At 37.2% G+C, this 16,513-nt stretch overlaps 2 protein-coding genes across 3 annotated transcripts in view; one reads left to right on the top strand and one right to left on the bottom strand.

The window, feature by feature from the left end:
• LOC109057293 (period circadian protein homolog 2-like) overlaps nucleotides 1-16,513 on the top strand; it is a 368,217-nt gene that overhangs the window by 191,131 nt on the left and 160,573 nt on the right. The window lies entirely within an intron of this gene.
• On the bottom strand, nucleotides 8,864-15,356 carry ftr01 (finTRIM family, member 1). The gene is made up of 6 exons (XM_019084616.2): nucleotides 14,751-15,356; nucleotides 13,495-13,590; nucleotides 13,169-13,402; nucleotides 10,446-10,605; nucleotides 10,238-10,297; nucleotides 8,864-9,897 (listed from the first exon to the last, which is right to left on the bottom strand). Exons 1-6 carry the CDS (start codon nucleotides 15,303-15,305, stop codon nucleotides 9,386-9,388), a joined length of 1,617 nt encoding a protein of 538 aa, XP_018940161.1. The 5' UTR covers nucleotides 15,306-15,356; the 3' UTR covers nucleotides 8,864-9,385.

The following is a 16,513-nucleotide window of genomic DNA, read 5'->3' as shown; positions in this document are numbered from 1 at the left end:
CGTGGACAAGAGCTTTAGAGGGAAGGACTCACTGGCAATCAACAAACAGCAAACAATCCTTGGCTCTCTTTTCAATCAATCCTTTTGAAACATGGGTGAGCCAAATGTTGAATTTAAACTCGGGATAAATGGGCTTCAGGAAGAGCCGTGTCGGTCTCAAAAGCTGAGGGGCCAAATGGAAGCGAGAAAGCTGGATTGCTAGAACCTTTTACTTTGATATGCATGTCTTTGAAGATTAAGAGTATTCAGCTGTCAAAATGCTGTATGTAAAAGATATATTCAGCCATTTTTTTACATGATGCTCTGAATAACAAAAGCTTTTTAAAAACCTAAGTGAAAATAGTTAGTGCTGGACTTAACAGTGTTTTGAATATCTACAACATGTTCACAATGATTCATTAGAATCAGTTCAACTCAGTTTCAGTGAACTGATTCAAAACCCTGATTCAAAGCAATATACTGTATATAGGTGTGTATAGGTAATATTATAAATATCCACTATGATTAATCATTGTGTTAATTAACTGAGAAAGGGTTTGGAAAACTTGATTATTTGTGATTATTTTAACTAGAATTATACTTGTATGCATTTAGTAGACATGCATTTAGAAAATCAATCATTCATTTTGTGTTACTGATCTTACTGTGAACAAATTATCCATTTGTGGGTGTTTCCATTTTTATTTCTATTTTTTTATTACATCATAATTTTTTATCAAAATGTCATTTTTAATCAAAATGTCAAACTTGATCTTCTGGTGAAATGTCAAACTTTCTGGCTCCTTCCATGAACAATTAATGGATAGAACTAAGACCCCAACCTACAGTTGAGGTTTGCTTCCTTTTGGGGGGGAAAAAACACCATTTAAAGTGATTTCAGAGTAAATGCATATATACTGATACTGAGTATCGTCTGAAATAATCAAGTATCGTCAAAGAGCCTAAAAATATCATGACTTGTTCATTAATTATTTTCTAGCTCAGCTGCCAATCAATAGTTGAATCAGAACCTTGACTCCTGGAAAGCAGCACTGTTTTTTTAACATCTCATCCATCCCTTTAAATAAAAGGGAAGCCAGTCAGTCAAAACCTCTTTCATGAGAGAGAAAGAAGCAGAAAGAGATGTCTCCTTACACGCTATCTGAAGACTGGCCGATGGCGGCAATGTAACAGAGGCTATTCTTATCTCCTCCAGATTAACTTCCAATTGTTTTGGGCAAACAAAGGCAGCATCTTAGGAAACCACCCCCTAAAGGTCCAGATGGCCACCGTCCGAGACCCCTGACCTAAAGGCTCCGCCAGGGGACACAACTGCACATGCCTCCAGCACCGAAAGGCCACCCAGCAAACCTCGTCTTTTCAGCCAATCAAACAAGGACTCACACTTTTTCATAAGCTCTAAGCTCGTGCTGATAAAGTGGCAGCTTAGCCAGTTGGTCTGGCTTTCTAATCACCCCAGTGGTAAACTAGAAGCAGGAGGAACCAGATTGAATTACCACTAAAGCCTGATTGCATTGAGAGTGTATAACTTAATACCAGACCAATGCCATCTTGATTAAAACCTGACCTCACTTGAGCCTCGGTTCCTCACATGCCTCAGAGAGGCCTACCTAAAGTAGCTTGCATGCTGGCGATTGTAAAGGACTATTCTTTCTAAAGCTGTTTGGGAATAAATAATATGAATTTGAAATAAACTGACCACTTTAACAGGTACAACGAGCACATCTTTTGTAAAGTAGCTTTTAAAATAATTTGACTGAATGTGGCCTCAGTATAAAAACCTATAAAGCAGTCAATCATGCTTAAAGTGAACTGACATTTGCTTTCTTAAATGGTCTAATCATCATAATGTTCAAACATGTATGACTTCTTCTCCAGAACACAGAAGAAAGAAAGTCCTACAGCTTTGCAGTGACATGAACACAGCTTTGCCAATTTTAACCAGCTTTCTGTTGTGACATGTTGGTAGCATATGTCTTTCTCCATGTTGCCTACTAGATTTATTTGCCAGAAAAAAAATCTGTCAGATGATACAAACTTATGAAAATATGGTTTCCACAAAAATATTTTTCTGATAGATCATGAAACATTGACTGAAGTAATGATGTTAAATATTTAGCTTTGCATCAGGAATAAAGCACTAAATTTAAATAAAAATGTAATTAAAATTCAAATAAAATAAATATTTTTTTTTATTTAAATTAAAAATGTAAAAACATTAATATGGAAATCAGTTATTTTAAATTATAACAATACTTCACAATATTAATGTTTTACTGTGTTTTTGATCAAATAAATAGGCAAGAATAAGAGACTTTTTTCAAAAACATAAAAAATCTGAATCAAAACCAGAAGTTTATGTAGTGTACATTAGTATGCATTAAGAAAAAAGGTGAATTTTGACTTCATGCTGATTTTTACACACTCTGATCTGATTGTGAACTATATAAAAAAAAGCTTCTATATATTCTATGTAATCATTCTTTAAGCTGTAAAAACTTGCTTTTCGACTGCCGTCAACCCTTCACCCACTTGTGATATAGGAACCACTTTTCATCAATGTATTCCCGATGGCCTAAATCTTACATCTTGTTTTTTCCTCATTGAACAACTTTTTTACTCTAAAATTTCACATTTGGCTATGTTGTTTCATGCAGACGTCACCAAAAGTTACTTATTTTATTGTATGTATGTATTGCATCATAGTTTTCAGCTAGGTCATCAAAAAATTTGAATTTTTCATTCACCTTGACTTCATAAAGAAGACCAAAGTCAACTGCATGATTGCACCAACAGCTGACAGTTTGGCAGTTTTTCTGAGGTGTACGTTCAGCTTCATTACCAAATGCATGTTGGGAGTCCAGCTTTCTCATCGCTGGCTTTTTACTTAGGCTCCGAAGTGTCTGTGACCTCTAAGGCCACTGAGCAGAAATGTTCAGGGGGTGAGGACACAGGAATGTGACCAAAACATTGCCTTTAAACCTTCAGGTCATGGGACCTCGAAGGACATCAGATGAATGTCCAGTTTAGATGGGAATGTGGTCAAGATAGACTGGTTTAGGTGCTGCAGGAATGCAACCTAGGAGTCCCTGAGGATCACTGACTGAATATGACACTTTAAAACCTCTATTTATAAGATATAATTCAGTTCAGGTCATGACTTAGTAACAGAAACAGTCACAGACAGGACGCTCAGTCGGATAAAACTCAAAACCAGATCCAGTCTGAAAAGATTCTGAATCTAGTGATAAAGGATTTAATAGAAAGACCGTTATCAGTGTTGTGTTGCAAAACCTCAAACAAGACAACATATCAAAAAGTGAGAGCAGTACCGGTGTAATATGATATATTTCATCCAAATCTATTTTAAACAATATATACTAATTATTTTATAATAATCATTCTGTGTATAATTAGTTTTATGGTCTCATATTAAATAGTGCAAATACATAAAGTAGGCTAATTGGACAAAAAGCTAAAAGGTGATTAACAATTGTCAGTTTTACTTTATGAAATGAAAACACTCAAAATTTCACAAAATTTTGTGGCAATGCAGTATAAGAACCATTTGAGTTCCCCAAAGAACCTTTCTGTTAGCAGTTCTTAAAAGACTCATTTTTTTTCTTAGTGTGAAAAAATATTTTAATAATATTTAGGATGTTTTTCCACTATAATGACCCTTTTTGTGTAATGGGAAAGTTCAATGAATGCTAAAGGTTCTTCATGGAACCGTCAAAGCTAATAATCAACCTTTACTTTTGAGAAAAATAAGTCTGACCTAAAATCTTGCTGTTAAAAAAAATGAATGTCCATTTCTGTCAACCTGATTCTTTAGTTTTATAGCTTTCAACAGTCTTAAGTAATAGGGTAAGTTATTACAGACAATAAAAAATCTAAATCTATTCCCCATCTTAGAAGACTTTCCCTATTTACAGGGTTCCTGCAGGATTTTTTTAAGTTCAAATTTAAGACCTCTTGAAATCATAATTAAGATTTCCTTGTACAGTTTAAGGTTTTTATGACCTTAAATTTGATACATGTAAATTTAAGACATTTTAAGACTTTTTAAGGACCCGCAGGAACATAGCCTATGATATTTTTGACTGTTTATTTTGTACAGCAACTTTATGACCCCCCAGTGTGGTTTAATTTGACACATGACGTTTTATAAAATGTGCGTTATTTCACTCACATTAAGATTATTTCATTGAGAAATCATACAGGTTTAACAACATTAAAAGCATTTGAGTAAAGTTTGCATTATCTTGTGTTAATATTTATCTTTTCAAATTTTCGGTCCTGTGAGCATCTATACAGTAAGTGTTTTCAGATAGACATGATGCTGATCAAGTCAGATATGATATGCTGTCAAGCTTCACTGCGCTTTAATAAACCAAGCTCAGAGAGAAGAGTCAAGCTGTCAATCCACAGCAGCAGCCTAACAATCAACCAAACTCTATTAGTTTGGCTTCAATCCTGACTCAACCTTGACCCAATATGTATCACGCACGGAAAAAAAAATACAGTTTTTAAATATGTGATAACTTACCGAATTCTCTGAGCAGATGAGCGGTTTCTTCTTTCTGCGTCCTTCTCTCCGCTTCCCTTCAGCGCATTTCTCTTCAGCTTGGCTCGCGCGCTCGTTGTCTGGCCGCTGGGAGCTCGTGACGTCGCCGGCACTGACTGTATGTTCTGTCACGTCACGTAGACTACCATTTGTTTTTTTAGTGTGCATACCTGCCCAAAACATCCAGCTCCGTGAAATAAATAGGGACAAACCGCGGTTATTATTCCAAAGATGGACAAACGAGATGTTTCCTATCTTGCTTAACAAACAAGAACGGTACTAGACCAGCAAACAGACTGTGAGCAGCTGAGGACAACCTGTTTATTTGTGAACTAAGCTTTACTTAGAAATGCATTCAAATTGTCAGGATCCTATGTTTATGTTCAGTAGTTTCACTTTAATAGCAATGAAAAGAACCTAATTACTGCCATTAATGTGAAATTATTGAATTTACACATAGGAGCTTGATAAAAAAATGCACACAAACACACACACACACACACACACACACACACACACACACACATGTTTAATTAGGCAGCACTTCACATATAATGATCTATATATATATATAATATATATATGTATATATATATATATATATATATATATAGTGTGTGTGTGTGTGTGTGTGTGTGTGTGTGTGTGTGTGTTTGTGTGTGTGTGTGTGTGTGTGTGTGTGTGTGAAGTGCTGCCTAATTAAACATATATATTAAACATTTTAGTATATGTAAAGAAATACAGTAAAGAAATATGTTTAATTTCCGTGTCATCCAGAAAATACATAATTAATAATACTCAATTCGACTCTGTATTTCAATTATATATACAAAAGACTCTGACTGTTCCCCAGTCTTGGGTTCATTAGTGGGAGTTGTTTCAATGCATGTTACTATGGGGGGAAAAACCGAATTACTACAATTTCCATATAAACTGTGTAATTTAATATGCTTTCTGATATTTCTACATATTGCATGATAATTTCTAAAATAATTAGCAAAAATGAATATCTGATGCTTTACCTCTGTCAGAGATCCTTTCTATTTCTTTACAGAAACCCTGTAGTTTTTCTTTCATTCGAGAGAGCACATAATGAAAGGAGAGAAGAGAATGGACAGCGATGCTGCATGAGTCTGTAGATTCAGGAGGTGCAGCGATGTACTGGAACATCTACAGAAAACAGAAACAAAACCGTCAGACACACATACCAAACAGCACTTACTGCTGCCTCACAGCCTGAAAGACAGTGAGCTTGTGAGTCAGTTTGGGAGAACAGATTCCCCACAATGGTGGATGTAGTCCATAAAGTCTCAGAAAGGAAGCTTCCCCAGCCTTCCTATCTCCCAACACCCTTAAAAATAAAGGTGCTTAAAAGGTTCTTCACAGCGATGCCATAGAAGAACCATTTTTGGTTCCACAAAGAACCATTCCGTCAAAGGTTCTTTAAAGAACCATCTCTTTCTTACCTATTTATACTCTGAAGAACCTTATTTCACCACAAAGAACATTTTGTGAAACAGAAAGGTTCTTCAAATGTTAAAGTTTCTTTATGGAACCATTTAGACAAAAAAAAAAAAAAAAGGTTCTTCTATGGCATCGTGAAGCTCATTTATTTTTAAGAGTGAAGGGATTAGATCAGGGGTGTCTAAACCTGTTCCTGCAAGGCCACTGTCCTGCAGAGTTTAGGTCCAACCTTCTCACTCTCTGCTGTCAGGCGAATTGCCATCTTTCCAACTTCACCTTCATTTATGTATCTTGCCTTATATTAAACAGTTACTATGCATTAGCCTCTTAAGTGCCACCTATGGCGCTCTTTTTGTTATTGTTGTTGTCTTTTTTTATCACATATTTTAGTAATCATCATAAATTATGTATCATTTGAAAGCTTAAAACCTCAGAATTCATCCTGTGAAAACCAGTTTTAAATCGGACATTACTTTACCATGGAAATGGTACTTAAAAATCTTTTAGTGATCTCCTCCTCTTAGTGGGTGGAGTCAAGTGTCATATTACAAAATGTATTACAGACTTTTAGAATCAAAAGTTTTTATAATCTTGACAAAATACATATATTTTTTGATAGAAGTAATATCGACAGAGAAATTTAGACCTTCGTGACAGAAAAATGCAAAATTATAGAGTTTGGATGGCACCCGGTGGCTGTTTGTGGTATAACGGCCTAAATAAAATCTCACAGGAACCTCAATTTATATATATATATATATATATATATATCTATATATATATATATATATATATATATATATATATATATATATATATATATAAATTTCAAATTTGGAACATAACTTATTTAGACAAAAGGCTTTAATTTTATTTCAATTTTGGATTCAAAATTAAATTTTTTTTTTTAAATATTAAATGGTACAGTGCATTTTCTTCACAGTAAATTTAAACTTCTATAACTTTTTGATACTTTATTATTTTGAAATGATTCCACTTCTACAGTAATATGCAGATTGTCTTCTTAATGCGGAGCCCAACCTTAGGTCTGTAGTCCGAAGTTTTCATGAATTATAATAATTTAAGTTTGGATAGTGCACTTTCAAGTCTATGTTCAAAAAAGGGGGATGGCACTTAAGGGTTTAATAGTCTTTTGAAGGGTAATTGACACCAGAACTCAAGCTGAAGCCACTTTCCATAAGCAGACAGCAAACCAAATATGTGCAGCCATAATAGTTCAAATATTTTAGGAATAAACAAACTTGTGAAACTGGTTTATGAGGAGAATGATTTGTGAGACCAAACATTTCCCATCATTCTCTGTGGCAGCACAAGAATGTATAAAATGCAACAAAACATACATTACACAACTAGTGTTCATCTTTTACCCTTCTTTATGTTTTTTTTTTTTTTAGAATAAAAAAAAGTTAAAATCACAATGCATGATCTTGAATAAACTCAATCAGATTATTCTTAAATTGTGCAATAAAGTGAAATAACTGTCATTAAACATTTTTTATTTTTGACTTAAGGTGTTCTCGTTCAGTAGTCATCCTTTAACACTGTGGAACACTGTTTCTGAGGACTTTCCAAAGTTGTGAACTGTGCTTTATTTTGGAAAATTAAAAATAAATATGGTGCACTAAACAAAATGATTCTGTGAATATCAGTGACTGTCTTAATCATGGATGCAAGTGCACAAAGAATTTTGAATCAGATAAAAAAGTATGATGCTCCTTTCTTAAGCAGGGTTATAAGTTTGCTTTCAAATTATAAATACATAAAATATTTTAACCATGTGTTTTTAAAGAAATTTGCACATGTATTTTTTCTTTGTTTTTTGGAGAAAACTGTGATATTTGGATGCAGTTTTTTGTTTGCATGTTATTGCCCCCACACCTAGCTATTGAACACACTGGATTATATAGATATGATTGAATTATTATTTAAAATATTATTGTAAAATGTCAAGATGATAGGGTGGACCAGCACATGATGGTGGACACATACAGTACATGGAACACACAAAGCATAAGAAAATATGACAAAAAAACATTTATTCAACATTGAAAAAAAATATATATATAATAAAAATAATATAATTACATCCTCAATCACATTGATATACCCCCACATTAATTTTAGTTTTTAGCAATGTTAACTACAAATGAATGCTACATCCACCCTGTCATGTGTATATCCACCCTATCCAGTCTAAGTGGCCGACAGGGTGGACATTTTGAGCTTTGATTAGCATATTAACTTACAACAAACTGCTAAACAGTTAGTCTGGTTGTTGAAGAGAATTTGGTATATTTAAACTTACATATTTTGAAAATACTGTATTCTAATCACGCAGCATATTTTTTGCAGACGGTGGACATATTAAGCTTTGGCAAAACAAGTAAGCAAACTCATACGAATAAAAAAAGTATATTGAAAAGTCACTAACTTGTTCACCTCAGCCGTTGAAATTCCCGCCACTTAAGAGACAAAAAATCTGTTGTCCTTATTTGTCACTAAAGGGGAAGGCCTTTCTTAAAGGGGCAGATTCCCCAATACTACAGGGTGGACAACCATTCAAGGGACATGGACAAACTCTTCTTTTTTATTAAATAAAAATATTGTTTTTATTACCAAATGATCAATACACTCAAACTGAGTAATCTCTTATTTAACAAAATATTATTAGGAGAACAAAATGTTTAAATTGTATTATTTGACAATATTCTATCATTCAAATGTAATGAGCAGTGCATGAGACACAGCAAAATAACATGCATCCTCTTACACACAAAAAAAAAAAAAAAAAAAAAAAATCGAGAAAATGTGTCTAAAGAGCCAAGTAATGCTTTTGTTATGAATATAAAAACTTAGCCTAATATAACACACCCTTTCATAGTCGTTTTTATGTTATCATGGCAAATGAGTTATGTACGGGACACCAAAAAGCACCCTACAGTGATATTGACCCAAACACAAAGTGATGCCAAAATTAATTGTAATCACTGTAATATATGTGGGAGGAATGTGGACTTAAGAAAAAAAGGAATTTGTATAAAAACAAAATCAAAACAGCTTTATCAAATACAATTGCCACTCATATAAACAGTGAGAGCGCCCACTGCTGGGGGTTTAGGATAAGATTTATGTAACAGCAGAATCACATGAATATAAATGTAACTACTAAAATATATTAGCTTTAACATTATTAAAAGGTCTTATTATCATCTGTATAGAGTATTTTTTATATAAAAGCCTGTGTCTTCCCGCAAAATTCATTAGCTAAGGCACTCTTCATTCTTATTATCACAATTTTTACCCAGTATATGAAGGAGACATATGCAGAATCCCTCATATACACAGTTTCACTGATGTTCCACTACTAAACCCAAACCCAGGATAGAGAGGCTCAGTGAATGTGGTCTGGATTCTGTGGATGAGGCTCATTGTGTCAGAGACGCTGTAGAAGGACAGAATTCCTACACTGTGATCCACATACACTCCTATTCTAGAGGAGCTGGAGGACACGGGGAGCTCAGTCTTTATGTTATTGTGCCTGAATATGTAACTGGAGGAAGAGCAGAACAAACTCCAGGACTGATTATTAAATCCAAACAATTGCTTCCTGCTGATGCTCTTGTATGACACTGATATACACACACTTTTTCTCCCACTCCACTCAACCTCCCAATAACAGCATCCACACACACTCTCTCTACACAACACCTGCACACGGCAATCAAATCTGTCTGGATGAGCAGGATAATGCTGGGGTGTGTCGGTGCAAGTAGCCACACTGTTCTCTTCAGACAGGAGGATGAATCGATTCATTGTGTTTGAATCCAGAGTGAGCTGGCAGGAATCTAATCGAGATAAAACACAATTAGGTTAATGCTTGTTTGTTTGTTTGTGAATGTGTGTGTAATTTATGTTGTAGAGCAAAACATCCAATTATCGCTAGTTTATATTTACCACAGACCTTTACTTTACTCATAAATTACAAAACCCCATTCTTTTCAGAAATATGCCTGGGCATTCTGCCTAATAGTTTAGGTCTTTTGAGTTTTACAGATGAAAAAGTTATATGGGTTTACAATAACATGAGGATGAGTAAATAACAACAGAATTTAGAATTTAAAATTTTGCATGCTTTGTTTCTGTTCGGAACCTTGTTAAAATATAAACATTTGGACAATTCCTTACACTGAAGGAACTGTTCCCTGGTCCTCATTGGTTTATTGGTGGTCATATCGATGCATGTTACTATAGAAAACAAACAAAATTAGCACAATTTTTATGTAAAAACAACTATATTTTAGTATGATGTACTTGCATGATACTTTATTTTATGTTATGTTATTTCATTATGTTATTTTTGAGAGTAAATCAATGTCTGCTACAGATACTTTACCTCTATCAAAGATCTTTTCTACCTCTTCTTTACAGAAACCCTCTAGTTTTTCCTTCAGTTGAGAGACTAAATTTGCCACATCAGGAAAAGAGATGAAAGAACTGACAGTGATGCTGCTTAAGTCTGTAGATTCAGGAGGAGCAGCAATGTACTGGAACATCTACAGAAATATCAGAAAAAAATAAAGATGAATATGAATGTTTTCACCAAAATGATTCTGTCACAGCCATCTGCTGGAGTGCCCATGACAGCCACCAGAGGGCACTCGATCCAGATAATTGCCTATTGCTTGTGGACTTCGTTTCCCATCACCCTTTGCTCTGTCTATTAGGTCTCATTGTTTCCAGCTGTGTGTCATACGCCTTGTTAGTTCCCCTATTTATACACTGTTCACTTAGCATTGGGTGCTGTAATATTGAAATATTTATGTGTGGGGTTTGCTGACATCTGCTTTTTGTAGTAACCTGTGCTGGTGCTCTCAGTCTTTTGCCTGATGTGACTCTTATTAAAAGCTTCACTTGGAACTTTCGCAAAGTCACAGAGTATTCTGTGACAAAATACTTCAGCCAATACTGATCCAGCAGCATGAGGGACAAGATTCTGCTACCTGAAGGACAAGTCTGTTTCCAAAAGCTGGAGAGATGCTAAACGGGAATGGAGGTGTGGGCTTTCGCCCAGAAGTTCTGGAAAGGGCGGACAGGCTGGGTTGTCAGGATGCGGACATTAAGTACATTTTTAACCTCTGCTTGTATAAACCCCTGCTGCATTGGGAGATGGAGCTGGTAAAATCATTGGATTTCTGGAACTTCTCCAGGTACTTGCAGCTCTGATAGGAGGGAAAGGTAGTATACCACCACCAGACCTTACCTGCAGGGACTGTCCCATCCCCACCTCCCTTGGCAAGTCAAGTCCTGGACCCTTCAGAGCCACTCCAGTCCAGAAGCCTTCAGAGACCACTCATGATCCACTCCAGTCCGGGAGCCCTCAGAGTCCACTCCAGAGCCCGCTTCAGTCCAGGAGACTCCAAGCACACTCCAGAGCCCACTTAAGTCTTCGAGTCTGCTCTTGATCCTTCTTCAGCCTTCGAGTCTGCTCCAAAGTTCATTACAGTCTTCGAATCTGCTCCTGAGTTTGCTCAAGTCTAAAGTTCACTAGAGAGCTTGCTCCAGTTTACAAGTCCGCTCCAGATCCTGCTCCAGTCTATGAATCCGCTCCTGAGCCCTCTCAAGTCTACAAGTTCATTCCAGAGTTTGCTCTAGTCCGCTCCAGTCTGCTCCAGAGCCTGTCTAGTCTGCTGCAGAACCTCCCGAGGTGATGGCGTCCGCTTCAGCTTCTCTCTGGGCGTTGGAGCCCACTCCTGAACTCTCTGCCTGTCCTGTCACAGCCAAGATGGCCATTCCTGAACTCTCAGTCTGGGATCTTTGGTCCCATCTACTCTGCTGTGGTGGTCTTCAGCTCCGCCCTGGTGCTCTCCCACTCTGCTGGCTCCGCCCTGACCTCCTGCTTTGCCAGCCCCACCCTGGCTTCTTGCCCTGCAGACTCTGCCCTGGTTTACCTGGGGGGTTGACAGCCACCAGAGGGCACTCCTCCCATATCATTGCCTATTGCCTGTGGACTTTATTTCCCATCACCCTTTGCTCGGCCTGTCAGGTCTCATTGTTTCCAGCTGTGTGTCATTAGCCTTAATTATACCCTATGTTCACTTAGCATTGGGTGCTGTAGTATTGCACTGTGTTTCTGTGTGGGTTTTGCTGACATTGTTTTTTTTTTTCTTTTTTTTGTAGTACCCTGTGCTGGTGCTCTCAGTCTTTTGTCTTATGTGACTCTTATTTAAAGCTGCACTTGGATCTTTCACAAAGTCCCACAGTATTCTGTCATTTGCCGCTTTTCCACTGCATGGTGTGGTTTGGTACAGTTCACTTTTGGGGGGGTTTCCACTGGGTACAGTACCTGGGGTACCTGGTACTTTTTTCAGTACTACCTCAGTTGAGGTTCCAACTGAACCGCACCGTTACCAAAACGTGACGTGTAAACTCTGCTGATCACTGATTGGCCAGAGAGAATCGTTATTACCTGTGTCATTGAACTTGCGACACAGAGACACAACAGAAGAGCTAGATTTAAATCAGCACAGCCAGAGAAGGATCGAACAGAATTTGAATGATCGCACCTTTTTTAACAACCAAAAAATAGCTGTTTCGTGGTCTTTTGAGGAAGTTCCGGCATTCCTCTCATTGATAGCCGAGGAGTGGATCCAGCGAGAACTTGATGGGGCGATGCGGAATGAAAACGTTTTTCAGGAGTTGCTGCAGTAGAGGAAGCGCAAATATAACGACATGAATAGTCCCGCCCACTCTAAAGCGGTACAAAACTGTAGTGGAAACGTAAACCAAGCCGAGCGAGCTGTGCCGTACTGAGGCGTGTCAAGCCGAGTCGTACCACGCAGTGGAAAAGCACCAATAGATTCACCAAAAATTTTCATCAATTAAAATGTAAAATTCTAAATTCTTATGTAGAAACAACTGAAATCACAAGTATGTAAAAGCATATAATCATGGTAAGATGATAATTATATTTGCAGGAGTAGTGTGTTGTTTAGGTGGAAATTTTTCTCCTGCACATAAAAATATGAAATAGTCCACATAATTATTAGTGAATTGGAGTTTTACTTAGAACAAAGAAAAGACTTACTACCATTGTTTTGTGTTTTAGATCTCTGTTACCTGGAGGACATGGATGTGATCATCTGTGTGTAAAAGCTGCTCCAGTTCAGCATTTCTACTCATCAGATCATCAATCTCTTGTTGTAGTCGCAACAAGAGTCGTTCAGCTCGACTCACTGCAGCTTCTTCCTGAGCTCTGATCAACTGTATCACCTGAGAGCGACTTCTCTCAATGGTGCGGATGAGCTGAGTAAAGATCCTCTCAGTGTCGTCTACTGCTGCTTGTGCAGAGTGCTGTCAGAAACACATCACAATCAGCACTTACTGCTGCCTCACACAGCCTGAAAGACACAGTGAGCTTCAACGGGAATGAATGTCAAACTCACCTTTTGAGACTTCACAGCGTCTCTCAGCTCCTGGAGCTGATTCTGTCTCTCCTGAATTCCCTGCTGGAACTTTCTTTGTTTTTCTCCCAAAAGCCTCTGTAGGAAAATGAAAAGGCTGTATAATTTCAGACACCAAATACAGTATGCAAGTAAATTTCTAATGCTTTCATAATTATGATATGAGATTTTGCATGTGGCAGCCCATAGAACCGCTTATAGGAAAGTTATGAAATTTGGCACACAGAGAGAGGGTAGTATCAACTATACAAAAACAGCAATTTTGGCGTCTCTAACTCAAACTCTCTAGCATCACCAACAGCTCAAATTTGCACTCACATTTATGCTAATAATTTTTGAACCGTAAGGGTAGAAACAATATTATTTGCTCTGATTACTTGGCTCAAGATAATTCAACTGCACTCTTGAGACATTTTCCGTCATTAAATTTTATTAAAAATGGTCGTGAGACTATATCTCCAGAATGCTTTGGAGTATTGAGACCAAACGAGTACCTGCATAACTTTGGCACAGCACCACCTAGAATGAGCACCACCATATGATATGAATCATGGCTACGATGTACCAAGACATAGCAAGTGAAATGATATCCAGTGTTCCCATTATTGGCACCGAACCAGTTTGAATTTTGTATAAATGCTGTATTTTATGAATGCATTTGCATATCCCTATGAAATATGGTATGGCACCATGCCCTGAAGGTAATCAGAAAGTTTCAGGGGTGCACCACCTTGTGGCTTAAAATTTAAATGAAATATTTTTAAAACAACTCCTAGACCGTTGGTCAGATTTTCATCAAATTCATATCAGATTTTGTGTCGATAGACGAAACAGTTTGTGTGTAAGGAATCATCGAATTTGATGACATGATGCCAAACTGCATCTGAGGCTGTAACTCTGACATAGTCACACCAAACTTTGTGTGTCATTTTCACTTCACACTGAACACCCCACGTCAATTTTATAACAATGCCACCTATTGGTCAAAAGTGATAACCACTAAATTAGTGAATCAACTAGTCATATTACTAGTGGTTTTATTTATGATTTTTGAGTAAATCATCTTAAAATGTCTTTAATTATTCATTGTTGCAGTTGTTCTGGTGCTCAGTGTCATTTTTATATCCTCATTTTGCCTCTGTTGTGCTTGGCCCCTTAACTGCTGCTTGCAGCTATATTTTAGCATTACTTTATTAGCATTAAGCATTAGCACATTAGAGTCTAATTTCAGTTCATACCTGTTTCTCTGTCCTTTCTGCTTCAGCTGTGACAGTGTCATGGTTTTTATGTTCATCCATTAAACATGGTAAGCATATGAATTGCTGGTCAGTACGACAGTAGATTTCCAGCTGTTTGTTGTGTTTTGGGCAGATGACCTCATGGAGTCGTCTAATGGGATCCATCAGATTGTGTCTCCTGTCTTTAAAGAGATTCTCGTGGTGTTCAAGATGACTTTGACAGTAAGAGTTCAGACACTCCACACAGGACTTGACAGCTTTGTATTTCTTCCCAGTACAGACGTCACACTCCACATCTCCAGGTTCAGCTGTTTGTAAGTCTGTCGTCTTCAGTTTCTCCACCATCTCAGCAATTATGACATTCTTACATAAAGCAGGTCTTGAAGTGAAGGTGTGTCTGCACTGAGGGCATCTGTAGACTCTCTTCTGTTTCCAGCAGTCTGTAATACAGCTCATACAGTAACTGTGTCCACAGGGAATGGTCACTGGATCCTTCAGGAGATCCAGACACACTGAGCAGCTGAACTGATCCTGAGAAAAACTGGCTTCTGCCATTTTAATATATGAACATACAAACAGAGACTTGCATACAACAGCTCGACGACACTTAAGTGACACTCAGCTGACAAAATGAAATATTTCCTGGTTCTGTTTCAGTGAAGTGTGAAAAACAGGTATAACTGCATGGTTTGACTCACCTATATATTAACTAAGGTGCTCTATATTGTGTGTAATTTTTCAGCCCATGTCCCTGGATTTCCTTCATCCCTGTTGGCTAGACAGCACTCTGCAAGTGTGACTGTCCTCCCAGGGAGGTTAGTTTACTAGATGGCATGTCTGCTGATGAAGGCTAGGGTACTGCCGTGATGTCGGCATTTTTCAGTGTTTCAGGGATTTTTGATAGACTGCTGTTGGTTTCCGAGTGTTTCGGAATGAGCTATCATGAACAATTTGAACTGCGGCTTAACAGTTTGTTTTTGCTGTTTAATTAGGACAATTTTTCTCAGATGTTTCTAGCTCTCTCATTATCCCTCGTGTTTATGTATACTGTGTTTTGTCTTGCGGTAGGAATGTGGTTTTTCCTTGCATTCCAGAGTGTTGAAAACAGCGGTATCTGGTGGTCAGTAATAAATAAACAGCTAAAAGCCTGATTAAGAATGGTTGGTTGAAGCAGCCACAACACACGCCATAGTTTCATTGTGTGTGTGTGTGTGTGTGTGTGTGTGTGTGTTGAATTTCTCCCTCTGATAAATTAATTTCCGCAAAATGTGTCAATAAATTCCAGTATAAATGAATATCAATATGGTGAACAACGTACACATATAAATAAAAACGTTGTACATGTCAAGTATTTTGCCTTGAATAATTTGTATTCTATATTTTGACTAGGTATTAAAAATTGTAACTGAATAAGTTTGAATGAAAATGTACTCGTAAAAGATGAGAAGGGGTTCTGACAAGCAAAGTGAAGTACGCACGTGACTGGAGAGAAAATTAGACTTTCTTTGTAGTCAATCGCATGACCCTGTGAAAACAGTACACCCCCAAAACGAGGCTTCACTGAAATCTGTACTGCGTGCTTGATGCATGACACACAGCTTTAAGTGACTCATTTTGGGGTCAGTCGTTGTGGATTTAACCTCTGATTTGTATTTCTCCAGTGTTTTCGTTTCCTTTATTGTCATGGTTTTCCTTTATGTTTCTGTTTAATTTGAGTTCCCTGTTTCCCAGTTTCTTGTTTTGTTCTTTCATTTATTAAACCT

This window comes from Cyprinus carpio, chromosome B2 (assembly GCF_018340385.1).
Source record: "Cyprinus carpio isolate SPL01 chromosome B2, ASM1834038v1, whole genome shotgun sequence".
NCBI classification, from domain to species: Eukaryota; Metazoa; Chordata; class Actinopteri; order Cypriniformes; family Cyprinidae; genus Cyprinus; species Cyprinus carpio.
Note: the sequence above shows the minus strand (reverse complement) of the source record. Positions and strands in the feature narration are given on the sequence as shown.